We start from the raw sequence: 27638 nt of genomic DNA on the forward strand, positions 1-27638 counted from the left end.
TCTCTACAAAACCATTCTAACTAACCAATCATGATCCATACCTAACACTTACATTTATTTGTAAAACTGAAATTATTCATAGTTTCAGCAACAGAACAAGAAAATATATAACTAAACAAATATTCGTTGTACTTCAGAACAGCTCCTTATATCTAACTTGCGAAAACCAGTAGACACTAGGTCTAATGAGGATCGGAGATTTAAGAGTAAGGTTAAGAACGGTATCAGACAACGATGTTGCACGCTTCTATCCGGCCAAAAATAAGTGACGAACAGACTGCTTACATTATCCGGGATTACTCTTTGAATAGGCCACCTCGGACATAAACTCAAAAAATTATTGCTCTCAGAATACCAAAAACGCACCTTCGTCTGTTTTGAATCTTTCTAACACGCAGGTGCTACAAACAATCATCGAATGGTTCAAAGTTATATGTTAAAGCCCTTTCAGTCGTGGTTCGAGCGGCACTTCGAACAAAAAATTTTCCAGGTTCGAGAAATTTTGGTTCGAATGTTTTGAAAATTAAGCCTAATTTTGAGCAAGTAAATCGCCATGTTTGAAATTCTTCTTCATTAGTTTTGAAAAATTTGACTAGAAAAAGTTTGTAAATAGTTCTGACTTTAGATACAAAACCTTCAAAAAAATCTAGATTTATGTCTTTTTGTATGGAAATTAAAAATGGAATTCTTCTGTTTTGCTTATTCAAACCATCTTGATAGTCAAATTATGGACGGTTAATCATGATCTAGATTTAATCTATCATTTTCACAGATCGACTGTCTAAAAAGAAAAAGGTTATGCATCAAAAAGCTTATTGTTGTTAGGATAACGACCATTCACTCTTTTCTGAACAATTAATGTTTCAAACAGGGGCGGATCTAGTATTTTCTCGAGAGGGGGGCGGATTTAGATAAAAATTTTAGAAAATTTTGTCGACCATTTTTTTAGGTCGACCGAACTGACTTTTCGAGTTCTCCCTAAAATCGGTTTAGTCCCCTTTTTTGGTAAACTCTTTTGCGCCGGAGGCAAATTTTTGAAAAAACAATCCAAAACAGGCATTTTTGGCATTCTGAAAAGTTTTGCCCAAAAAAGTGCGTTTTTTCGGCGCGCGCTCCCCCCTCAAAATTAGTATTTCCTGGCGCACAAGGCACCTTCAGAAAAACGTTTGGTTTGATTGGCCTAAAATGGATTTCTTAAAAAGTAGCAAAGGGGGGATCCTTCGGGTCGGCAGGGGGTCGAATTCCTAAGGGAGGGTGTTCGCCCCCCCCGCCCCTAATTCCGCCCCTGCACTAAAGTATATTAAAGTCTGAAATTGAAGAATTGACTGCAAAAGAAAACTTATGCATTTGAAACCCTGCTGTTTGACACTGATTTCAAAAAATTGCATACAAACCAAAGAAAGTAAATAATCCGCCCTTTATAAAATCAAATACATACTGTACTAGACGAGAGTTAACCTAATGTCTAGAAAAATTTATATTTCGCAACTGAAGGGCCAATAAGTTTTTTTTTTTCAATCAGTTGATGTTTTTGCCTTTGATGAAACTAACTTTGGACTCTTTCAATCATTTGAGCACCTGAATGGTTCAGTTCGCTTTACGTAAGAAATCAAAAACTAAGAAACTAAAGATTCAGTTTTCTCAAGATTTTTATTTGCGCAGCAAAATATCGTAGAAATGGTTGTATGAGAGTTTTTTTCCGATTTATTTTCTGAGTTTTAGTGTCTCGTTTTATATTTGATTGCACGTAGATTCGATATCCAATTTTGCATTTTGAAAAAAAATTAAGCTGTATCTTAAAAAGAATAAAAAAGGGTAGAATCCTGCTAAATTTTTTTCTAATGTGACCATAAACAGTGGTTGGATTGGCTCCGAACAAACAAAAACACTTTTATAGTCAATTTTGGTCCCTAGAATTCGGATTTTGAGTAAATTTTTCGTCTCTAAACTTGTAGGTAACTTTCTCAAAATTAGTCGTTCCGAAATCAATGAACGATTGTTATTGTACTAACGGAAACTATGATGAGGTTATCAATATCCATTTTCTTCTTTTGACCTTGACTCTGAACTTAAGCTAGAATGGGTCAAAAAACTAAAATTTGTTCTCGGTCTTCTGACAAATTAAATAATTCAGATTGTCAGACAAAGTTCATGACTAAAAGTACAGCTATTTATTTAGAAGCTTTGAAACCAGGGGCGGATTTAGGGGAAGGCGGGTGGGCGGGGGGAGGGGAGCCTTTTTCCTCCCCCTCAGTGATTTGACCCCCTGCCGACCCAAAGTGTCCCCCCTTTGGTACTTTTTAAGAAATGCCAAAACTGGATTTCTTAAAAAGTACCAAAAGGGGGACAGTTTCGGTCGGCAGGCGGTCGAATCACTGAGGTGGGGGGGGGGGGGGGGGTGAGGGCGTCAGAAACCTCTCCCTCCCCCGTCCGCCTCCCTCTCAATCCGCCCCTGGTTTCAAAGCTTCTAAATAACTGTACTTTTAGTCATGAATTTTGTCTGCCAATCTGAATCATTTAGTTTGTCAGAAGACCGAGAACAAATTTTAGTTTTTCGACCCATTCAAGCTTAAGTTCAAGGTCAAGATCAAGAGGCCGGCTGAACGAAAAATGAGCCAGTGTTTGATTTTTCCAAGAAACTATCTGAAAGAAGAAAACGGATATTGACAACCTCATCATGGTTTCTGTTAGTACAATAACTATCGTTCATTGATTTCGGAACGATTAACTTTGAGAAAGTTACCTACAAGTTTAGGAACGAAAGTTTGACTCGAAATCTGAACTACAGGGACAAAATATTGACTAAAAAATTGTTGTTTTTTTTGTTTGGAGCCAATCCAACCACCGTTTATGGTCACATTAAATAAAGTTTAGCGGGATTCTACCCTATCTTTTTTTCTTTTTGAGATATAGTTTAATTTCTTTCAAAATACGTAATTGGATATCGAATCTACGTGAAATCAAATATAAAACGAGACACTAAAACTCAGAAAAAATATCTGAAAAACCTCTCATACAACCAATTCTAAGATATATTGCTGCACAAAAAAATCTCGAGAAAACTGAATCTTTAGTTTCTTAGTTTTTTTCCTATTTCTTACTTTCTTACGTAACGCGAAATGAACCATCCAGGTGATCAATTGAATTCTAGAGTCCGAAGTTAGTTTCATAAAAGGTATAAACATCAGCCAATCGTACAAAAAAGTTTACTGGCCCTTCAATAAGTTTTTCTAGACATTAGGTTAACTCTCGTCTAGTACAGTTTGTATTTGATTTTATAAAGGGTGGATTATTTACGTTTCCTTGAGATTATGTGCAATTTTATGAAACTAATGTCAAACAGCAGGATTTCAAACGCATAAATTTTCTTTTGCAGTCAATTCTTCAATTTCAGATTTCAATATACATTAGTGCAGGGGCGGATTAAGGGGGGGCGAGGGGGGCGGACATCCTCCCCTCTGGGATTTTACCCCCTGCCGACCCGAAGGATCCCCTATGCTACTTTTTAAGAAATCCAGTTCAGGCCGACCAATACAAAACTTTGGCGCCAATCTATACTGGTTTTAGGGGGGAGAGCGCGCGCCAAAAAAACACGAATTTTTGGTCAACATTTTTCAAAAAGTGGCTAAAAATGCCCTTTTGGGATTGTTTTTTAGAAAATTAGACTGTTGCGCAGAAAATATGGTCAAAATAGGACTAAAACGAGTTTAGGGACAGCTCAAAAAAGCAATTCGATTGACCAAAAAAGGTCGATTAATTTTTCGAACATTTTTTTGAAAATCTGCCTCCCCCTTCTCGAGAAAATCCTAGATCCGCCCTTGCATTAGTGTACAAAAATAAAAGCAAATTTATGTTTTTCTTCTCTAAAACGCCTAACTTTAGGAACAATTTAAGAAAAGTTTTTGTTAGAATTTTATCGAAATTTTTGCCCCAACCGACTGCAAATGATCTAAGCTATCTTCTTTGTCACACTGAACAATGGGGAAATTTTGTTTATCCTACTCCGCTGATTCAAAATTTTTTCAATCCACATTGCAACCTATTAGAAATGGTAAAGACTGAAATTTTCCGAACCGGATTAAACTGGTAAGTGCTTCAAATCAAAAATTGAGACTGTCAGATAAGATAGTTTGGATAATTTGCAGTCTGTTGATGTAAGAATTTTGTTTAAAACACTAACAATATAATGTCAAAAATTGTTCTCAAAACTAAACTTTTTAGAGAGAAAATTCTGAATTTGCGTTACATTTTATCGTTCAGTGTATCTTTCCTTGACAAGTAATTTTCAATTACTAAATTGAATTGAGCAATGGTTCAATTTAGGGTAATTTTATACATATTTGCAGATTCGATCAAAAAGTCAGATTTCAACCGGGTGGACCAAACTGTTTTTCCTGAATGTTAAAATCAGTTTTCTTAAATGAGACACAAATATCAAAAAGGTTAGAAAAAACTCGGTTGGAGCAGAAATAAATGCATCCACATGCGAACACACTGTTTTGATGAGATCTCACTCAGATTGAATTATTGTATATTGGAAGCTCCAATCATGCAAAACCCAACATATTCTAGAAAAAAAAACACTAAAAAGGAGAGGTTGAAAACACAAGCATAGATTGCAAACCAGTACACTTGATGTAGATTTTGGTGATGAATTGATAATGAATTTTAATGACGAGAAAAGGTCGTTACATTAGCAAGGACTGTTCAATTTTCAACAATTTTCTGATTAATTGCGAAATTCCACCGCTTGTTAGTGATATCTGTATTATGATTTATTTTTATTTTGATAATTACCTTATTTCGCCAGATCGCATTAAGGCTTGTCACCTATTAATTTTTGTGCCCCATTATTGTTAAATTCTTGTATTTTGGGGACAAGGATGCGTTTTACGCCAGGAGGTTTTGTCTTAAAAAGTAGCGCGACAAAAAAAGAAAAACTTTTTTATATTAACACTCCTGCTGATCGGGATCTGAAACAAGAATTTGAGCAATTGGTTATGGTTACGACTAACAAAAAGTGCCGGGTTGAGAGTTTTTTTGCAAAAATATTAAAGGCTCAATGTCTTACCAGCCCATAAAAAATGCAGAACACATCGCTAACTTGACAAAACTAGCCGTTAAAAATGCTGGAGGATATCAAAAAGTGTTTCAGGGAGGGCACCTATAGACGTGGAAGCTGCAAGAAATCATTTTAAGAGTGCAAAAAAGATCAAAGAAAGATCATAAACATTATTGGAAGAAGTAGCACATATCAGTGAGAACAATTTGACTAGTAACAACGAGCCAGCGAGAAACGTTTCGAACTTAAGAACTCACCAGAGTGTACTGGTAACCAAAGCTAAAAAAAGTTAATTTCAACCAGTAAATGTCAACTGACCTTGACTCAAAAACTTTCTTTTGTTTTGCGGTGATGTGATAAGGAAAAGATAATTTAGGAGGACAAGTGGGCTCTTTACCGAGAGCGTTTTTGTTTTTCTTAACCTCCGTTTTCTTAGAAGCGTGACCCTTTTGTTCGTCCAACGAGAATACCTAAAGTGAAACCATTATTTATTGCTCTCTGAGAAACATGGTGGATGGATATCATTCATTTGTTGTAAAAAACATGATTGAAGAAAAAAGTGAGGATGCGCTTTTAAAAAAGAAAAGATCTCAATTTCTAAATGGAAGTCGTACAGTCTGAAACTGAATTTGTAGTTGTTACCAAAGCAGAAAAAAAAATTACAGTTGTGTTCTGTTTGGGCCATCAATTATTTTTTAAATAATTTTTTTGAGCAAAAAGAAAATCTTCTCGGCCAAAAAAAGTCATTTTCTGAAATTTCAACCGTCTGTGGTGATTTCCAAATCGATACAGCAAAATGAAAATAAATCGCAGAAGGTTTTTCAAATATCACAATGTTCAATTTTTATCCACAGAATTAAAACTACACAAGAATTACAACCGTATCAAAATCATGCAACAATCTTTGATTATCAAACTGCATCAATTCTTGCTTAACCTTTTAGTCAATAATAAATAAACATTATGGACTTTTAAGTGAAACTGATAATTCCGAAAAAATAAATTTTTTTTACAGATAATGGCAGAAATATGCAAAGCTGGAAAAATTTAAAACTCGAAACAAACATTGGATAAACCATTAAATGAGAACAAACATCACATATTCAAAGCACAGAGAAATAAACTAATCAGTATAATCCAAAATGGCGAGCAAAAACTCCACGATGATAAAATTGGAACAAACTGTTTTTTTTTGTAGTTTTTTTAATGCTTATCGGTTGATTTGCGGTGACCTAAAACTGAATCCAATTTTATGTGATGAAAATGATTTCAACACATTTTTTCTACTTTTGGCTTCAAGCTTGCCGAAAAACTTAAAGTGAAAGAAAAAACTTGAGTTTTTCCCGCCATGAAAAAAAAATTGTTTTGTACTCAATATTATATTTTCCTCGGAAGTTGTCAAAGCCCTTAGATCATTACAAAATCAAGGTTCCAAGAGGCATTATGGCAATAATAAAAACTTATTGAAATACTCACTACCAGTAATTGACAACGTTCAGCAAACAATTTCAATAAGTGTATTTCTGAAAAGTACTATCCCGATCAGTTTTAGATCGCAAAAATTATCCCCGCTGATCAAAGTTGTCACTCAAATTATCCCAAAATTTTTCAACCCACCAATTTCTAAAGTGCAACCTCTAATTTTTCAAAAAAAACTATTCAAAAACATGTTATCTTTCCTTTAAACGAAATAAAATTCTTTTTGGAAAATAATTTGTGTTACGGCCTACAAAATGATGCATTGATGGATTACAAAAGCTATGAAACGTAATCGATAGCGACATGTTTAACGATTAAACCTCACAAAAACTTTTGATACGCTCAGTCATGACTTGCTGCTGCAAAAGCTTGTATATGTTGATTTTTGTGGTGTTTTTTTTCAATTTCATTAAAAAGTTCCTAGATTATCATTAATCAAAGTTTCGTAATAATTTTACCAGAAACACACAAAAAAAAACTAGATATATTGTACCTCAAAATTCGCTTGTACGACCTTTTTTTTTTGTTTTTAAAATCGATATGCCAATAAGCTCGAAAAATTTAAAACGTACCCTGTTTGCTGATAAAACCTCTGTAATTACAGAAACTAAGCTTACTAGCCAGCAATTTATGACAGATATCTTGGTCAACATAGGTTTGTCGACAAAACTTGTTTGGGTTGGGAAAATGAAAATTTGAGTACTTGTAATTTTTCAGCTCGAAAAATTGATTCCACAGTTTCAAGAATTTTCAAAAAAAATTGGCCAAGTTTTCTATACTAGTTTATTAGGTTGGTTTGTATTTTGTAAAACCACAATTGTTTCTGTAACAGTCATCTACTTATGCCGTATATGAGATTAGAAAAAATAGGCCCTATAACCTATGGTTCAAGGGTCAGGGACGTTACCTCTTGTAGTTTTGCACCTCATTCTGTCGGAGACATTTAGGTTAGCCTAAGACATGAGACATCAAGATCATGTTACAGCTTAAGGCTGCTATCAAAATACCCCCCACTCTGAAAATAAGAACATCCCCATGGCTAATTCTTTAAATACCTGAACACGCAAACGCCGTTAGAAACAGGGTAGGAACTCAGGTAAATAACATTAGTTTTATTGGACAGTGGACCTTTGATCTATTTCAGATGGATCAAGCTAAAACACGCTGTCAAATGCACTCTAAAATCGAAGTTCATTATCCACTAAATGACCACAGCTCAGGAATCGATTAAGTGAAGTAATTAAGATAACTCGAGAAATAATGTTGATTAGTTTTAAAGCAAGAAGTTGGGCCACTTCACTCGTCAATCTGCCCAATCAAGGTTCTTTTTTGTCCAGCGATGACACTATCGCAAATATTCTCGGTGTTCTTTATCGGGAACAAGACAGCTCTACTCGAATGGTTTGATATTGAGCAAATTGTAAATAACAAGTTGACTCTTGGTCAACTTTCTGTCAATTTTTTTGCCAGATTAATCGGTTCTTCTGATTTTCTGATCTTTTTCATTTCGGTTACTGCATTAAATTTGAGCTTAACTTGGTCAATTCAATTTTTTCAAAAATACCACTTCACCCCAAAATCAAGATAAAACTTCAAACACATAAGTTTACGGTAACACATATAAATCTCAACTGGAGGAAATAAGTAAGTTTTAGAAAAAGAATATGAGACTTAATTGTTCAAAATTATCATCCTTGGACAATAATGTTAAGAAAAAATCGGAAAATGTCAGGAAGACAATGAAACAAAAATTATAACGAAATGACGTGTCACTCGTAGATCCTGCAGAAGCAAAGGTGTGCTACCAATTGTGCCCTTTCACAGCACAGTCAGTTAAACATCTCGAAAAATATACCTTACTCAAACATATAATATAAAGATAGAGTCTCATCTATTTCGTGAAGATTTTGAAGGTTTGAAATCAAACGAATATGAAAAAATCTCTTCACAACATTTCAATAATCAATTAGAGATCATGAGTTTGTCATGAACCTAGTTAATTATAGGAGCCCAACTATCTACTTTTTCTTTTGTTTTATCTTTTCAGGGCGGATGGCGTTGAGCTGAAATGCTCTTTCAACAGCCATTCTAGTGTACTTGTTGCGATGATTTCATTCATAAAGCAATGTTTCTGGATAAACGAATTCAAGTCCAGAGATCGCAAGACAGTTACGCTTTATATAGATTTCAAAAATGAAGTTAGACAGACAAAAAAAAGCTCAACGAGAAGATATCGGTACTACCATAACAATTTTAGCCTGGAACAAGAACTTTTTAAAATAACATCTTCAAAAAATGATTTCAAGAAATAGGATGAATTTTAGTATGAGTTCTTTAGTACTAGATGAAACACACAAAAATTAAAGAATCGTCGCTCAGAAGAAGAGAAAAAAGAGCTAGAGAGAGAAAAAGGCATTCGACTTTCAATAATAAACCATTTAACTCTTTGTATTCTGAAAACTTCACCATTGAAAACCTATCAATCAATAGTCCATAATGAAAAATCAATTAAAGAGTATGTTAAAAAGCAATTTCCGCTAGCTAACAAGCTAGGCCAGTTTGCCATATTTTTCAGCATGCCTTATAGAAAAAATAAAAATAAGCATTTTCGTACAAAAGACCTAAAATCTAGTAAAATATGAAATAAAATTTAGTAAAAAGCCTCACTCAGAAAGAGTTACTAAAAGAATTGTACATCAAAACAAATGCACTCATAAAATACCTGAGAAAAATTTCCGAATAATTTAACGAATATTTTTTTGGAACTAAAATTCTCATTCAACTGTGCTAAAAAGATTTCAAGAAAACTGCTAGAAACTTATCAAGTTTTGTTCTTTTCATGCGCTACTTACGCGTTTACAGTGTTTATCTTATCCTTGGGGAAACATAATTTGGCAGTCTCCCATTTGAGAGTTTGCTGAGTTGCAGAAGCTATCAAAACAAATTTATCAAAATTAGCAAAGATTTTGTCAAAATCATTGATTTTTCAGATCTGAAATAACCAAGAAAAACTAATTCGCAGATGTAAGTTAGATTTTTTTCAAATCTGAAATCAGCAAGAATCAAAAACTTTCATATCTGAATTTAGATCTGAATTAGGCCATTCACAAAGTATATCAACGTCATTTTAACTTTTCACAAATTTCAGATCTCAAATTTATATCTGAAAAAAAAAATATTTCAGATCTGAATTGGACCATTTACTAGGTATGGGTTGTTGATCTTCAAGAATTCGGCAAAAAAAACATATATTTCAAATCGTATGTCAAATATTAGCCAAAGCTCGCAGAATGCTTGCAAGAAATTGCATAATTGGGCTTCAAAATGTGCCCTCTCAGGCAGGGGTGGACGGATCTTGGATTTTCTCGATTAGGGGTGGAGGAATTTCAGAAAAAAATGCAAAAAGTGATGACAATTTTGTTAAAGTGAACTAAATTGAGCTTTTGAGCTCTTTTTAAACCTGAAAAAGGCCCTATTTGAATTTAAAAAAAGAATAATTTCACCGCAGGTGAAATTGTGAAAAACAGACCGCAAAAGACTTTTGGGAATTTGTTGGAAAGTTTTGGCCGGTCGATCATAACTTTTGTCTATATACTTATATATGTCTATATATTTTAGCGTTGGTAAAAAAGAGTTCGTTTCAGAATACAATTTTTCTTATTTTGGATAATTTTACTTTAGTCATTTTTCGATTTTATGTATCTTAAAATTGTTCGAGATATGTTTTAGTACCACCTTTTCCAACGTTCATTTCGAACACTCAGAGCATTTCTCCAGTGCAACCCGGCTCTTTTCTGGTAACGTGGCAGCTATCCAGTTCTAACTGGGACACAGTCACAGTTGTTCTGAACGGACGAGAGATGGGATCCACGTCCGATCAAGGTATATGATTCCCCTTCAAGTTACTAAAATCAATCTCCTACCCAAGTAGTAATGATTGGATTTTAGTAGCGGATGATTGGATTTTAGTCTATATGGATGAGGAAAATTTTTTTAAATTATTTCTTTAAAAAAGACCTGTAACATGAAGCATGATATCTTCGTTTTGCTAGGTGGGCAGGTTTTCCAGAATTAAAATTTTCTCACCAAATTCATTTTATGAGGCTTCAAAGCAATGAAAAGTCAGAAAAAAATTGAACCACAAAGTAAAAAAAATCAAGGGCAAAATCTTCGAAAAAACAGAACAACAAGTCCAACCCACACCCCCCCCCCCCCCCAAACACACACACACACCTATTACAATGAGTACATCTTGGCGCCGAAGTATCTTTAGAAAAACTGTATGCTTGGTCCGCCAAAATGAGTGTCACACTCATTTTATAGCACGAGCCTTGGGACCCATTAAGGCCGAGAGTTTTGGCGTTGAATCCCTAAAAGAGAGAGAGAGAGGGGGGGGGGGGGCAACCACAATTACGTTCGTTCTTTGGCAAAACTTGTTATCACCAATTCCAGTATAGGTAAAGTAGGCCAATGATGCAATTAACCAAAATATAAATGTGTGGAAGTAAAAATGGCTCGCACCTTATCGTTTTCACAAATTACCTTTCTTCTTTTCTTATCGTTATAATATATTTTTTTTCTTTTTAGCTGTTTCTTTTTCAAAATTTTGATATTTTAGAGTATACACTGACTGGTCTGGCAACTGGCACACTGTACGTGGTCCAGTTGTTTGTCAACTCCTTCGGAAGACGTGATCCAAATTTCTATTCAATGGAGTGGCTGACATGTGAGTACAACATAAAAACTACATTTTACATCAAATGATCATGTTTTTACCCATTTTGGAGGGTGTAATTTTGGTTTAAAACTTTGCAAGCAAAATAGCACAAAAAATGCTGATAAATTTCAAATTTTTGTCTTTATCATTTTTTGTCCAATGTTAACCAAACTTGAGAGAAACAAGTTTGAAGTTTTGCTTCAGTTCTTTCATCCCGTCACTTCTAAATCTGCCCAGATCTTTGTTCACATCTAAAACTAGGTGTTTAAAAGATTTATAATCAACCATAGTCGCCATTTTTCCAATCATTACAATACTTTAAAGCTCGTAAAAACTTTTCTTTATCCTCGCCAAAATAATGTGAAACAAAAACCACATCTTGTGTATGTTTGCTTACATAAAATGATATCTGGATAAATAAATAAATAATTAAAAATCAATTAATTGAGTTATAATTTTGCTTTCAAAAACGAAATCTCTTAACGTGAGATGTCTTGTAACCGTTTAGTTCATCTGACCACAAAATTTTTACAATCAAACAAAAGCTTCATAGAGATCCTTTCATATTAGTCCAAAATTTCACTCGGGAGGCAAAAAATATGTATGCCCAAAAGTTATCAGACTAATATAAGAAACTTTAATTGGAAAAAAAACAAATAAAATTCTTGTAATTTTGAATTAATTTGGAAACTGCTGAAACGGTTTTCCAAATTTCCACAACTGCCAACGTTTACAAAATGCACAAAATAAAAGCACCTCAACTGCAAGTTCGAAGATACAGGGGCAAAAAGAAGGCATCATAATAGACTTTAATAAACTTGAATTGATTTCATTGCATAACAAAAAATAGAATAAGGGATTAAACAAACCGATTGTAATTTTATCAAGAAACTTGATAATTAATTGCTGATTAGAATTGAATAAAATATTTTGTAGTGAATATAATTTGTTCCACAAAAAAAAAGAAAGTATAATAGCTTATTACTTGATTGTGATAGATTTTTTTGGACCAAATCACTCTTTCATTTATAAAATTAACGTTTTTTTGCGATTTAAAGAGTAAGCCAAGCTCATCAGTCTCCCAAAGAGCCAATCGGAGTCCTTATGCTGTTTGCAAAGATGTTTCTACATGAAAAACACCCCTGAAATTACCTATTATATACTGGCTATTTTGCGCCTTCAAAGCAAGGTTTTCTCAAATTTCGACCTGCATTGGTGTATAGCTTTCTGAAACTTTATATTAGTCCAATTTAAGTGAATACTTTATGAAAAACTTTATAAGAATTATCAGAATCAGAAATTTGACAACAGAATCAAGAGATTCAATTGGACTCCAAAATTTGGGACTTGAATCGAGGGTTGCAAATTTTGAAGCTTGAAAACATAAAGCAAATAGTAAACTAAAACAAATACCGGTCTTTTCAATGAAACATTTTAATTGTTCATGTTGCTGTCATTTTGTATTTATTTCTGTTTGCCCAGGATGCGTCTGTAATCTTAGGCAACGTTTTTTAGACATAGATCTGGCTTCTCGACATTTTTTCAACCCTAATTCATTCGATCAGAGTTTGAACCTAAATTTACCCTAAATTGATATACTTCGACCCTGTTCGACTCTAATTCGATCCCAGCTCGAATCTAAATCGGCCCTAACTCTACACTAAGTCGACACTACTTCGATGCTAGTTCGACTGCAATTTGAGCCTAGCTCGATCCTAGCTCGAATCTAGTTTGTCTGAGCATTTGCGCTAGCTGATCTGAGCATTTGCGTCACGAATTTAAGAGATAGTCACAAGCCAAGCGAGTGTGAGTTACTCGAGTAAACATTTGATCGCCAAATGACCTTGCTAAAGCCAAATTTCAAAGTTTCCAACCAATTTGGATGCAGTTTTTCTATGACGGTTGTCTGTCACTCTAAGTGAATGCAAAACTGAAAGTGGTCTGTTAAAATCCTTGTAAAAAAGTTCTTTTTTCCGGCAACAACTTGATACTCATGGAAAGACATTTAAAAAAATGTTGTTGTCAGTATTTTTCAACTAGCTCTTAGCTCAACATATCTGTTCTGCTCCCAACAACGGCTGGCTATTTTTGTACACTTTCTATCTTTCAGCTTTTTCTAAAGGACATCTAAGAAAAAGAGTCATATATTTTGACATTTTCATCTTCGATTGAAAAACCCCATTTGGTTTTGCGTATCTGTTGTTAACAACAATACGCAACAAGCAGCAATGAAACTCCATCTGAGGACAAAAAAATTCCACTATACTTATATATATAAGAAACTTTAATTGGAAAAAAACAAAAAAAATTCTTGTAATTTTGAATTAATTTGGAAACTGCTGAAATCCGTAAACCTACATATATATGAAATCCGTAAACCTCCTAAATTAAGACTAAGTCAAACCTCGATCATTATCTGGGTACCGTTTCTTTGAGTAGTTTGTATATCCACTTTGTTTTGCAGATCCGGACCCCAAATCATCTTGTGCGATGTTCAGGGATGAGAAACGATGCTCCTACTACTTCCCATCCCGCTGATTGAATGTCTGCTCTGAGCATTCCCAGTATCGTTAACGGATTCATGGTGTGAACTTCGTGTTCTTTGATACTACTAGTATCTGTTTTGCTGTTGCCAAATTTAAGAAAGATACCTGGCTACCCGTATCGATGGTCATATTTATGATTTAATTATCTTTTCTGATCAGCGCCTTTAGCAAATTTATCGGTGATTTTTGACATTTTGGTTTTTGACATTTGATATTTTGGTTTTTGGCCAGGTCTGGCGGTACTACATGCTGACTTTCGATTCTATTTTCCATAATTTTTTTCAATTTGATCAAATGATGTGAAATCGCGTTCAAATAACATAATTTCAAAATCGTCGCAAGAGTCAAAACTTTGAATCGGGTTGCATTCATCGTCTGAACTTGAAGTGACTTTGGTAACTTAATTCACTTATTGTGACCGGCACATTTTAGCGAAGTAGTTGCATTTTTTGCAGTTCTTACACGTCCTGCCCATTGTTGGACAATTACTCAAATGCCCATCCGTCTCTCGTCCACATCTAGGACATGGTTTCCTTTCTACCCGAACATTACGTTGTTTTTATATTCGTTTGTCTTTCGCTTATATTGATCTCTGTATATTGTCTTCTATTGTTTTGACCTTTATTGACTACTGCCATAATAGGGTTCTGTTTTATCTTTATTTGGTTCCCAGTGTAAAAGCCTGCAGTTGCAGTAAGGGCATTCGACCTCTGAAAAGCCTGCGTGTTTGCTTTGTTCGATTTCTAGAGCTCTCTCTTCAAAACTTCGTTCGGCGGAAAGGTTTCAAAATTTAGTGTAACTTGCATCCTTGATATGAATTGGTCTGTCACTAACTCGACTCCAAGTGTGCCTAGTTCCGCCTTTGCTGTCTGTGCAGTTGGAGCTGCATGAAAGGATTCCAGGGTTTCTCCTCTTTCTAGTGATCTGTTACACAGTTTGTAACGGCCATACGTGACGCTCTGTGATTTCTTAAACCAAGCTTTGGCCAATACCACCATTTCTCGAAACTCAAGGTTAGATACTTCCATACGTGGGTTTTTCTGATTGAATCGTTTCTTGACTTCCGTACCCGGCGCCAGGAATAACCTTGATGCGAATTGCTTCTGCACTTCGTTGTAGTAAACTTTATGGCCGAATTTTGTTCCTCTTTCTCTTATTTTCTTATTCTCTAGCAGAATCTGTCTCGTGCCAATTTGTCTCTTGCTTCCCTATCAGTAACTTTCTGTGCATCTTCGTTTGCTCGTGGCAATTCCGGTCATGAAATCGGCCCTTCTGTAACTGACTTCGGATCCTCCAGTAGTATCTCTGGGTTCACATTTTTTGCATGGCATTTTTTATTGTGACCCAAGCTAGGGAAAAGACAAAACTGAAAGTTCAATCTCTATTTGAATCCCTGGTAAGAACTTACTTCTTTCACGGGGAAAGCAAAAAAATAGCTGGAGCACGGCTTGTTATTGTTTTTTATCCAAACTACATCCAAAGCCAGCCTCTACGCTTTTTTAGTTGATCAGATATAAAAAATGATCGCAGATCAAAGGTTTTTCATTCTTTTTTTGGTTCTCACACATCGTAAAAAAAAATAATTTAATTCTTTTTTATTCACGAAAAAGTTATTTGTTGCCGTTTATCTGTCATGCACTTACGAATTGAGGTGGCAGCTTTTAATCTCCTTTTTAAGAAAAAAAACTTCTCAAATTAATAATCATACTAATATATTGTTTGCAACTTAGATTTCATTCATTGTAAAAGTTACTACATTTACAACCAAATGGAATCTCATTGTGAGAACGCCCTGGAAATATGCAGCCCCTTTTCAGGCGCCTCTGATCCTGCTATGACTTCTGTTATTTTTTAAAATCCATTGTTAATCAAGAAATCAAAAAAAAAAAGATTTAATGATTTAATGAGAAAACCAATTGAAACGGAAGAGGGTAAGTTTCGGGCACTATAGCTACCCTTGACAGCAAATCCTTTTTGATTTTTTTTCTACTCAAAAATGAGTTTAACTAGTTGATAACTTCCTAGAATGATGAGAATATTGTAACAATAATGAAGATACATATAATAGCCTAAGCATCTCAAGGTTACTGTGGCATCAGTGCCACAATCCTCGGCTGTTTCAAAGTGGAGTGGTATTCTCCACGCTGTATTCCAGGTATTTGTTGTATATCGAGACACGCACAGCCAAATTTCTTTCGAAATACGTGCCGTTCCGAAAGATGAATCGTTTTGGTCTTGAATGTGGCCAGTTTTATTCTGTATGCCTTCAGAACCGTTTTGCTTAGTTCCGCAATATCTGCCTGCGAGCAGATGAGCTTGACCGAATGTGTTATTGGGTCCACGTAAAGTTCCGGTCCCTAATTTTTTTTAGCTGTCTGTCGCTTCTTCTGACTGCTGTGGATCCTTCTTCCTGCCCTGATTCGTCTGAAAAACCGGGAGGGGTGTCCTCTGCCACGGCGTCTCGTGATGTCAAAAGCTCTTCCGCCAACATCTGTACTCCCTGGTTAGCATCTGATCCGCTAACCCTTCCCATTCTTCGGGTATCATATCCTAAATCTGGAAAGCATCCAGAAACGTCTCCGGAGCTTTTTGTCGAAATGTTTTTTTTTCTAACTTTGCCGTCCTTGTCTTTTTAGGTGTCGACGAGCTTAGCACAATTGCGTTCGACGATTTTGGAAGTGACGCAGTGCTTTCTTCTATTACTACCTTCTTGCTGACTGCCGTTGTAGCTTTCGCCCTTCTCGCTTCTTGAGTTGTTGGCTTTTTCTCCTTTTTCTTTCGGGTGGCATTTTCCTCCTGAGTTTTCGTAGCACTTTTTTGGCTTCGATCTTTTGATTGCAAATTTCATTCCCCCACCCCATTCTGTATATTTGAAGTCACAATTGATGGACTGTTTTGAAATTGCTCGTGGGCGAACTGTTCTTGGTGTTCCGTTGCTGCCGATGCAGCAGGTCGTTTTCGGACTCCTTTTTCCCATGGTCGGTCCATTGTCTTCTTTTGTTGTTTTCTTTTTGGCTCCTCTACCATCGGGCTTTTCTTTTTGTCCGGTTCTGCGGCGCTGTCTGATGATAGTAGCGCTATTTTTGGTTTCCCTATATCGCTTTTACAGCAGCTATTTTCACCGTAGGAGGTCTCCGAGTTCACGTTCCCTTTGAGTAGATTTGTCCTTGTTTTCCGGCTTTTTCTGCTATCCTCCTTTAGTAGAAGATTTGGTGCTAGAATGCCGCTCTGTTCTGTTGGTTTATCTTTGATGAACCCCCGCTCCCACGAATAGAGGAGTTCTTTTCGGAGTTCTGGGTTTATCGTGCTGGTTCCAAGAGTTCGCAGACATGTCTCTTTGTGTGGCGTTCCAGCGGGCATCTGCCTCTCACAGAGCTCGTTTCTGTTCCCGATCCTTAGCGGATTGTAGTTGCTGCTTAAAAAGCGGGCTCACGTTGCGTTTGTTTTGGCCTTTTCTCATGATCTTCACGTTTTCCCGAGGTTGTTCAATACGATTTTTCAGTTGTGATGCCGTGAGGGCCGCCCGCTCCAGCTGCTCCTTATCTAAATGATCAGATTCAGTTCTGAATTTGTCTCTTATAATTTTAAACATTGTTTTCGGAAGACGTCCAAAATTTGCTTCAAAGGGAAAGAGTTGTATAGAATTTTGCTAATTCCATTCCCTATGATTGTGCTTAGACAGAGCCTTATAGATGGGACCTTTTCGTCCAAGAACTTCACCCCCGGCAGTTTCTCGGGCAGAATTTTGGTTCTATATTATTCTCGGAACAGAAGTTTTTCCTTGCTTTACCCTTGAAACCAGGAAATTGATTGGTTTTTTTCACTCAAGAATTCCGTGGGTATCAATATATGTACGTAAAATTTTTATCAATGATTTCCCCCCGTAGATTTTGTGATTTCAACTGATGGAATTTTAGAGTACCAATCGATTGCTACTAGCAGATAGATTTTTATTCCCTTTTGGTCTCTAAGTGGTCAAGCGTAGTCTAACTTTAACTATTTTCCCGCCAGGTCAGCAGTGGAAGCGGTTTCGTGGAAGTTTATGGAATGAAAAATTTAGCATTCATACCGTAGCAAGTGCAGCTCCTACACGTCTCAGCTAAGTTGACGTTGTCCTTATGCATGTGGGGCCACCACAAGTAATGAGATACATCCAACATAGCCTCATGGCCTGGATGCCCACAAGTGATTCGTTTAGGAACTGCCGGAAGCAACTGACTTGGAACTGCCAGCCGGTTGTCTACGAGAATACAGCCATCGACAACTGAAAATTGACGCCCAAGTGGATTAGTGTACGGGCCTATGAGCTCGGAGCTGTGGCGATAGCTTCTCTCAAGGATCCTTCAGAGTCTGTCCATCAACGTATCTTCCGTAATCAACTCAGCTAGCAAATTTTATCGAATAGCTCAGACAGATTGCATAATCATCCTTCTCCGATCTGTTCTGCCAGGCCAAATTCGTTTTGAGCGATTTATATACTCACTCGTTTTCCTGTTGTTGGTATGACTAGGCTGACCTCCGGGCTTTCCTCCGGGTTCTCCGCTGTGAGATCTACTTCCAGGATTGTTGTTCCGTCCTTTCTGTTACCCCCTTTATACTCGTTTTGTCGAACGGAGTTACGGCTAGGCATTTCAGAACTCGCCTTTAACTCCAATTTATTACTCGGTTTCTCCACCCGATCCGCTCTGATTAGGTCCCAAAAAGAAACTAAATTGGGCGCTGCTGTAGCAGTTGATGTCGATGTCCCACATGTATCGGTGTTTACCTTGATATATTGGTCAATAGCTCTCCACTCGATCTGTGGTACATCCGAATCCGAGCTGTCCCTCTTTTGATCATTCTTGTGCGCTGAAAAGTTGTCTCCGTAGCATCTTCAGTCACACGTTCCCGATCACCGCTGGTTCCCGCTTTTCTCTCCTTGATTCTCACTATTTTCTTTGTCTTTCCCTTCTTTGGTTTATTTCCGTCGTTGTCCTTTTTTCCTTTTTTCTGTTGAATTTTTCTGTTTTCCTGCTAACCAACTGTAATGAATAAGAAAAATTGCACAAACTGCCTTGTTGCACTTTTGAAAGTCGTGAGCTTTAATTATTTTTTTCGCGAGCTTTGAGCCCTGTGTAATATTAGGACGACTCCTTAAACAGCCGAGAGCTTTGTGGACACTCACTGTAAAGATCACCAAGAATTTTCTATCAAGTTCCAATTCTGGCTAAATTTCACGATTTGGTTCTTTCGATAAATAATCTACAATGCCCATATCCTTCCCCGGGATGTGTGCTGCTTTAAACTGAAAAGGTAGCAATATATTCGCCCATCTAGTGGGTCCGGAATGGTACGTTTTATTAGACCGATTTTCATTTAAAGCGGACGTTTGAGCTTTGTGATCGGTGGCTATTATGAATTCCTTCCCCAAGAGATAGTGTTCAAATCGGTCTACCGACCAAACTTCTGCGAGCAGTTCCAACTCGTTTCAAATAGTAGTTAGTTTGAGCGATGTTTGCTACCGCTTACTTTGATTTCCTCGAGTATCTGTGAATGTTTGTCCCGCCATTCAATTTTCTTGATGTTTTTCAATTTTTTCTTAGAATTTTCCTCATGTAGAAGTGGTCTAAGTTTATCTCTTAAGCTTGCTGCATGCAAGATAAGTTTGGATAGATGGATAATGGTACCCATAAATGATCCAAAAAAGTCTAAGAGATTTAGGCGGGTTTAGTTTTACTATTGCTTCTGTTTTCTTTATTATTGGGGTAATTCCAATCGGTGATAATTTCTGACCCAGCCAGCTTACTTCAGTTGTGCAAAATTTACAATTTGAAAGTCTTAGAGCAAAATTTTCTCTATCGAGTTTTTTGAGTAATTTAAGAACAAATTTTTTGTGTTCATGTTCAACCATTTTTCAGACGATCAACTTGTCATCCAAAAACAAAACCCTTCCTTAGCGTGATATACAATTCAGTCCATTGCTTTCTGGAAATGTGCTGGCATATCAGCCAGACCATAAAATCCGGTGAGAAATCTATATGTTCCCGTCACGATATTGAAGTTGCACTGTTTGGTTGTTTCAGTAGTTAATTTTAATTGACTGTAGGCGTATTTTAGATCCAGGACAGTGAAAAACAGTTTTATTTTTGTCTTCGCTGTCACTATTTGACCAACTCCATCCAGAAGTTCATCAACGTTTGGCATCTGATACTTATTTTTGAACGATTGCTTTTTATTTAGCTTTGCAACCAATGCCAATTTTATTGAATCGTCTTTTTTTTACTGTGCTGATTATTGGGGCTATAGAGCAATCACTGGTGCGTTTATCAAGTCGTTGTATATGTCCTTCTTTTAACAGTTTTTGATGTTCTTTTTGGATTTTTTTGAATGCGGATCGGTGTCCTTCTATCTTTCTCTCGAATGGGGCATAAAGGATATTTAATCTTTGTACTCACAACGTGGTGTTTTGATATCCCTTATCGATCAAAAAGTTTGCAGGTTTTTAAAATTTTTCACAAAATTGTCCTTTCCAACCTTCCGACTGCTCGCACAATAGCACGTCAAACGTCGATCTTTCTCTGGGTGCCGTTTCTTTGATTAGTAAATATACCCACTTTGTTTTGCAGATCCAGACCCAGAATGCATCTGGTTTGATTTTCAGTGATAAGAAACGATGCTCCCACTAGTTGCCATCCAGCTGATCGAATGTCTGCTCTGAGCACTCCCAGTATCGTTATTTGATGTTTGTTTTAGTCATCGAATTTTGCCATTAGGTTTAATCTCTCCGCTGGTGTGTACTTCGTGTTCTTTGATACTTCTATTATCTGTTTTGCCGTTGCCCAATTTAAGAAAACTACGGGATACAAATGATGATTAATATTAATTTTTGCAGTACCATAACCTTTCAGAAGTAACAGCCACAAAAAACTTTTCTTTTATTTTTTAACACGAGGAAATTTTTTTCTTTTAATTTAAATCGCTTTTTTATCATGAATGCTGACATCAATTATGAAAAATTTCCGCAGTCTATGTAATTCCGTTGCGCTTGATTGAAAACCATCCCAATCTTTTGCTTTTTTGGTGGTCTGTTATATTATGGCTGGTGTAGGGTAATCAGATTAGTGTTCAATCAAACTCCAAAATTTATATCCAGCTAGAGCTCATGCCCATTGCAATCCGAAAGCTGCAGATAGATAGATCGTCAAAATTTTTCCCGCAACCTTACAGACAAGTAGTCACGGCGCGCGCGTTCAGTTCAATTATAACAAGCAACAGAGCGTTTTCGAAAATTCTGCTTCTGTCCCAAAAACTGATGCTCTTACAACGTGGCATTAATTTTGCATAGCATTTTTTTATTGTGACCCAAGCTAGGGAAAAGACAAAACTGAAAGTTCAATCTCTATTTGAATCCCTGGTAGAGATTTTATTCAAACGACCATCCACATCTAGGACATGGTTTCCTTTCTGCCAAGACTTTACGTTGTTCTTATGTTCGTTTGTCTTTCGCTTATATTGATCTCTGTATTGTGTTCTATTGTTTTGACCTTTATTGACTACTGCCATAATATGGTCCTCTTTTATCTTTATTTGGTTCCCAGTGTAATGGCCTGCAGTTGCAGTGAGGCCGTTCGACATCTGAAAAGCCTGCGTGTTTGCTTTGTTCGAACTATAGAGCTCTCTCTTCAATACTTCGTTCGGCGGAAAGGTTTCAAATTTTAGTCAATCTTGTATCCTTGATATGAATTGTTTTTTCACTAACTCGACTTCAAGTGTGCCTAGTTCCGCTTTTGCTGCCTGTGCAGTTAGAGTTGCATGAAAGGATTCCAGGTTTTCTCCTCTTTCAAGTGATCTGTTACACAGTTTGTACCGGCCATAGGTGACGCTCTGTGATTTCTCAAACCAAGCTTTGGCCAATATGATCATTTCTCGAAACTCAAGGTTAGATACTTCCATATTTAGGTTTTTCTGATTGAATCGTTTCTAGCCTTCCGTACCCGGCGCCAGGAATAACCTTGATACGAATCGCTTCTGCCTTTCGTTGTAGTAAACGTTATGGCCGAATTTTGTTCCTCTTTTTCTTATTTCCTTGTTCTCTAGCAGAATCTGTCTCGTGCCAATTTGTCTCTTGCTTCCCTATCTGTAACTGTCTGTGCATCTTCGTTTGCTCGTGGCAATTCCGGTCATGAATTCGGCCCTTCTGTAACTGACTTCGGATCCTCCAGTAGTATCTCTGGGTTCACAATTTCCTTCGAGCCAAAAATTAAAGTTCAAAGGTGGGTCAGAGTGCGCTGTAGTTCAGAATACCCATATCCGTTCGGTTATCCTGAGACATGAATCCTGCTGACTGCGCCATGTGATAACGTCAAGTGTAAAATTGCTTATGAGTAAAAACTTATAAGCTTTTAACCGTTTGTTTAGACTGATCTAAGCATTTCTATAGCATCTTTTCTGAGATCCGTTTCTTCATGCAGTAGACTGAATGACAGTCATGCACGTTTCAGATCGACACATTTTGGCCTGGATAATATTATACCAATATTGAGTATACACATAATAGCCTGAACATCTCCAGGTTACTGTAGCAGCAGTACCACAATCGCAAAGCCTTTTCGTTTAAAAGATATTCGATCTATTTGTTTCATTTTGCAAAAAAAATGATGAATAATATTAATTTTTGCAGTACAATAAGGTTTCAGGAGTAACAGACACAAAAAAAACTTTTCTATGAGTTTTTAACTGAAGGAAAATTTTTCTTTTAATTTAAATAGCCTTTTTATCATAAATCCTGACATTCATATATGAGCAATTTCCGCAGTCTACGTAATTCCGTTGCGCTTGATTGGAAACCATCCCAATCTTTTGCTTTTTTGGTGGTCTGTTATATGATGGCTGGTGGAGGGTAATCAGTTGAGTGTTCAACCAAACTCCAGGGTTTATATCCAGGTAGAGCTCATGCACATTGCAATCCGAAAGCTGCAGATAGATAGATCGTCAAAGTTTTTCCCGCAACCTTACAGACAAGTGGTCACGGCGCGCGCGTTCAGTTCAATTATAACGAGCAACAGAGCGTTTTCGAAAATTCTGCTTGTGGCCCAAAAACTGATGCTCTTGCAACGTGGCGTTAATTTTGCATAGCATTTTTTCTTGTGACCCAAGCTAGGGAAAAGACAAAACTGAAAGTTCAATCTCTATTTGAATCCCTGGTAGAGAACTTACTTCTTTCACGGGGAAAGCAGAAAAAAAGATGGATCACGGCTTGTTATTTTTTTAAATCTAAACTACATCCAAAGCCAGCCTCTAGGCTTTTTTAGTTGATCAGATACAAAAAACAATCGCAGACGAAAGGTTTTTCATTTTTTTTTGATTCCCACACATCGTAAAAAGAAATAGTTTAATACTTTTTTTCTCATCAGAAAGTTATTTGTTGCAGTTTATCTGTCATGCACTTACAAATTGAGTGGGCAGCTTTTAATCTCCTTTTTAAGGAAAAAAAATTCTCAAATTAATAATCATACTAATATATTGTTTGCAAATTAGATTTCATTCATTGTAAAAGTTACTACATTTACAACCAAATGAAATCTCATTGTGAGAACGCCGTGGAAATATGCAGCCCTTTTCAGGCGCCTCTGATCCTGCTATGACTTCTGTTATTTTTTAAAATTGATTGTTAATCAAGAAATCAATAAAAAAGCTTTAATGATTAATGAGAAAAAAATTGAAGCGGAAAAAGGGAAGTTTCAGCATTATACCTAACCTGACAGCAAATCCTTTTTTTTATATATTTTTTCTACTCAAAAATGAGTTTAGACAGTTGATAACTTCCTAGATGATATTGTCCAAAAACTCTTGGTTGAAGATTTGTAATTGATATTTTGGGCAGCTCTGAATCTTAGTTTTAAATACTGGGTACTATTTTAGAACAAAGATGAAAAATTTTCGAATTCTTATTTCTACCGTAGTTTTTTTATTATGATTACCTTTTGATTGCACAAGTTTCCTGGACAATGGTCGATATGCACTCTTTCCTCAAAACCTTACATAGTAATTTTATTAGTTCATAGATATGTAATTCCTTTACAAAATATATTTTCCGTTTTTGTCTCAGTTCTTCGATGCTTTCATATTTTCTCTTAAAACAAATAATTTTTATGAGCCGTTTAATTTTAGATTCAATAGTTTCTAATTTTGTTTTGTCTGTTGACGCATAAGCCAAAACCCCGTACTGAGAAATGGGTTTCACATAACCGTTATATGCTTTCAGTAGTTGATCTTTACCTAAAACTTTCCTCAACCTGTAATAACTACCACAAAACCTCGACAAATCATTTTTAATTTTTATAATATGATCAGTAAAGGAAAGTTTAGAGTCAATTTGAACACCTAAGTATTGGTATTATTGTTTTACTTCAAAAATTATTCCATTCAATTTTTACACGTAATTTTCCGCTGCTCTTCTTAGATAGTATCAATGTTTTTGTTTTATCTTTATTTAAGGTCAGCTTGTTTTTTTCTAGCCAACTTGCTGTTTTGCCAAGTCTAAGAGATTTAGGCGGGTTTAGTTTTACTATTGCTTCTGTTTTCTTTATTATTGGGGTAATTCCAATCGGTGATAATTTCTGACCCAGCCAGCTTACTTCAGTTGTGCAAAATTTACAATTTGAAAGTCTTAGAGCAAAATTTTCTCTATCGAGTTTTTTGAGTAATTTAAGAACAAATTTTTTGTGTTCATGTTCAACCATTTTTCAGACGATCAACTTGTCATCCAAAAACAAAACCCTTCCTTAGCGTGATATACAATTCAGTCCATTGCTTTCTGGAAATGTGCTGGCATATTAGCCAGACCATAAAATCCGGTGAGAAATCTATATGTTCCCGTCACGATATTGAAGTTGCACTGTTTGGTTGTTTCAGTAGTTAATTTTAATTGACTGTAGGCGTATTTTAGATCCAGGACAGTGAAAAACAGTTTTATTTTTGTCTTCGCTGTCACTATTTGACCAACTCCATCCAGAAGTTCATCAACGTTTGGCATCTGATACTTATTTTTGAACGATTGCTTTTTATTTAGCTTTGCAACCAATGCCAATTTTATTGAATCGTCTTTTTTTTACTGTGCTGATTATTGGGGCTATAGAGCAATCACTGGTGCGTTTATCAAGTCGTTGTATATGTCCTTCTTTTAACAGTTTTTGATGTTCTTTTTGGATTTTTTTGAATGCGGATCGGTGTCCTTCTATCTTTCTCTCGAATGGGGCATAAAGGATATTTAATCTTTGTACTCACAACGTGGTGTTTTGATATCCCTTATCGATCAAAAAGTTTGCAGGTTTTTAAAATTTTTCACAAAATTGTCCTTTCCAACCTTCCGACTGCTCGCACAATAGCACGTCAAACGTCGATCTTTCTCTGGGTGCCGTTTCTTTGATTAGTAAATATACCCACTTTGTTTTGCAGATCCAGACCCAGAATGCATCTGGTTTGATTTTCAGTGATAAGAAACGATGCTCCCACTAGTTGCCATCCAGCTGATCGAATGTCTGCTCTGAGCACTCCCAGTATCGTTATTTGATGTTTGTTTTAGTCATCGAATTTTGCCATTAGGTTTAATCTCTCCGCTGGTGTGTACTTCGTGTTCTTTGATACTTCTATTATCTGTTTTGCCGTTGCCCAATTTAAGAAAACTACGGGATACAAATGATGATTAATATTAATTTTTGCAGTACCATAACCTTTCAGAAGTAACAGCCACAAAAAACTTTTCTTTTATTTTTTAACACGAGGAAATTTTTTTCTTTTAATTTAAATCGCTTTTTTATCATGAATGCTGACATCAATTATGAAAAATTTCCGCAGTCTATGTAATTCCGTTGCGCTTGATTGAAAACCATCCCAATCTTTTGCTTTTTTGGTGGTCTGTTATATTATGGCTGGTGTAGGGTAATCAGATTAGTGTTCAATCAAACTCCAAAATTTATATCCAGCTAGAGCTCATGCCCATTGCAATCCGAAAGCTGCAGATAGATAGATCGTCAAAATTTTTCCCGCAACCTTACAGACAAGTAGTCACGGCGCGCGCGTTCAGTTCAATTATAACAAGCAACAGAGCGTTTTCGAAAATTCTGCTTCTGTCCCAAAAACTGATGCTCTTACAACGTGGCATTAATTTTGCATAGCATTTTTTTATTGTGACCCAAGCTAGGGAAAAGACAAAACTGAAAGTTCAATCTCTATTTGAATCCCTGGTAGAGATTTTATTCAAACGACCATCCACATCTAGGACATGGTTTCCTTTCTGCCAAGACTTTACGTTGTTCTTATGTTCGTTTGTCTTTCGCTTATATTGATCTCTGTATTGTGTTCTATTGTTTTGACCTTTATTGACTACTGCCATAATATGGTCCTCTTTTATCTTTATTTGGTTCCCAGTGTAATGGCCTGCAGTTGCAGTGAGGCCGTTCGACATCTGAAAAGCCTGCGTGTTTGCTTTGTTCGAACTATAGAGCTCTCTCTTCAATACTTCGTTCGGCGGAAAGGTTTCAAATTTTAGTCAATCTTGTATCCTTGATATGAATTGTTTTTTCACTAACTCGACTTCAAGTGTGCCTAGTTCCGCTTTTGCTGCCTGTGCAGTTAGAGTTGCATGAAAGGATTCCAGGTTTTCTCCTCTTTCAAGTGATCTGTTACACAGTTTGTACCGGCCATAGGTGACGCTCTGTGATTTCTCAAACCAAGCTTTGGCCAATATGATCATTTCTCGAAACTCAAGGTTAGATACTTCCATATTTAGGTTTTTCTGATTGAATCGTTTCTAGCCTTCCGTACCCGGCGCCAGGAATAACCTTGATACAAATCGCTTCTGCCTTTCGTTGTAGTAAACGTTATGGCCAAATTTTGTTCCTCTTTTTCTTATTTCCTTGTTCTCTAGCAGAATCTGTCTCGTGCCAATTTGTCTCTTGCTTCCCTATCTGTAACTGTCTGTGCATCTTCGTTTGCTCGTGGCAATTCCGGTCATGAATTCGGCCCTTCTGTAACTGACTTCGGATCCTCCAGTAGTATCTCTGGGTTCACAATTTCCTTCGAGCCAAAAATTAAAGTTCAAAGGTGGGTCAGAGTGCGCTGTAGTTCAGAATACCCATATCCGTTCGGTTATCCTGAGACATGAATCCTGCTGACTGCGCCATGTGATAACGTCAAGTGTAAAATTGCTTATGAGTAAAAACTTATAAGCTTTTAACCGTTTGTTTAGACTGATCTAAGCATTTCTATAGCATCTTTTCTGAGATCCGTTTCTTCATGCAGTAGACTGAATGACAGTCATGCACGTTTCAGATCGACACATTTTGGCCTGGAGAATATTATACCAATATTGAGTATACACATAATAGCCTGAACATCTCCAGGTTACTGTAGCAGCAGTACCACAATCGCGAAGCCTTTTCGTTTAAAAGATATTCGATCTATTTGTTTCATTTTGCAAAAAAAAATGATGAATAATATTAATTTTTGCAGTACAATAAGGTTTCAGGAGTAACAGACACAAAAAAAAACTTTTCTATGAGTTTTTAACTGAAGGAAAATTTTTCTTTTAATTTAAATAGCCTTTTTATCATAAATCCTGACATTCATATATGAGCAATTTCCGCAGTCTACGTAATTCCGTTGCGCTTGATTGGAAACCATCCCAATCTTTTGCTTTTTTGGTGGTCTGTTATATGATGGCTGGTGGAGGGTAATCAGTTGAGTGTTCAACCAAACTCCAGGGTTTATATCCAGGTAGAGCTCATGCACATTGCAATCCGAAAGCTGCAGATAGATAGATCGTCAAAGTTTTTCCCGCAACCTTACAGACAAG

General features: G+C 36.3%; 2 protein-coding genes across 2 annotated transcripts in view; both read left to right on the plus strand.

Moving 5' to 3' along the window:
* Positions 1–27638, plus strand: part of LOC134846828 (PAT complex subunit CCDC47-like) — a 495511-nt gene that overhangs the window by 169947 nt on the left and 297926 nt on the right. The gene's annotated exons all lie outside the window — the stretch shown is intronic.
* The window catches only part of LOC134846826 (receptor-type tyrosine-protein phosphatase eta-like), a 114878-nt gene that overhangs the window by 34784 nt on the left and 52456 nt on the right, over positions 1–27638 (plus strand). The window contains exons 6-7 of the mRNA XM_063864221.1: positions 10271–10423; positions 11160–11267. Of these exons, the coding sequence (XP_063720291.1) occupies positions 10271–10423; positions 11160–11267 (261 nt within the window). The remainder of the gene's footprint in view (positions 1–10270; positions 10424–11159; positions 11268–27638) is intronic.

This window comes from Symsagittifera roscoffensis, chromosome 5, assembly GCF_963678635.1.
Source record: "Symsagittifera roscoffensis chromosome 5, txSymRosc1.1, whole genome shotgun sequence".
NCBI lineage: Eukaryota > Metazoa > Xenacoelomorpha > Acoela > Convolutidae > Symsagittifera > Symsagittifera roscoffensis.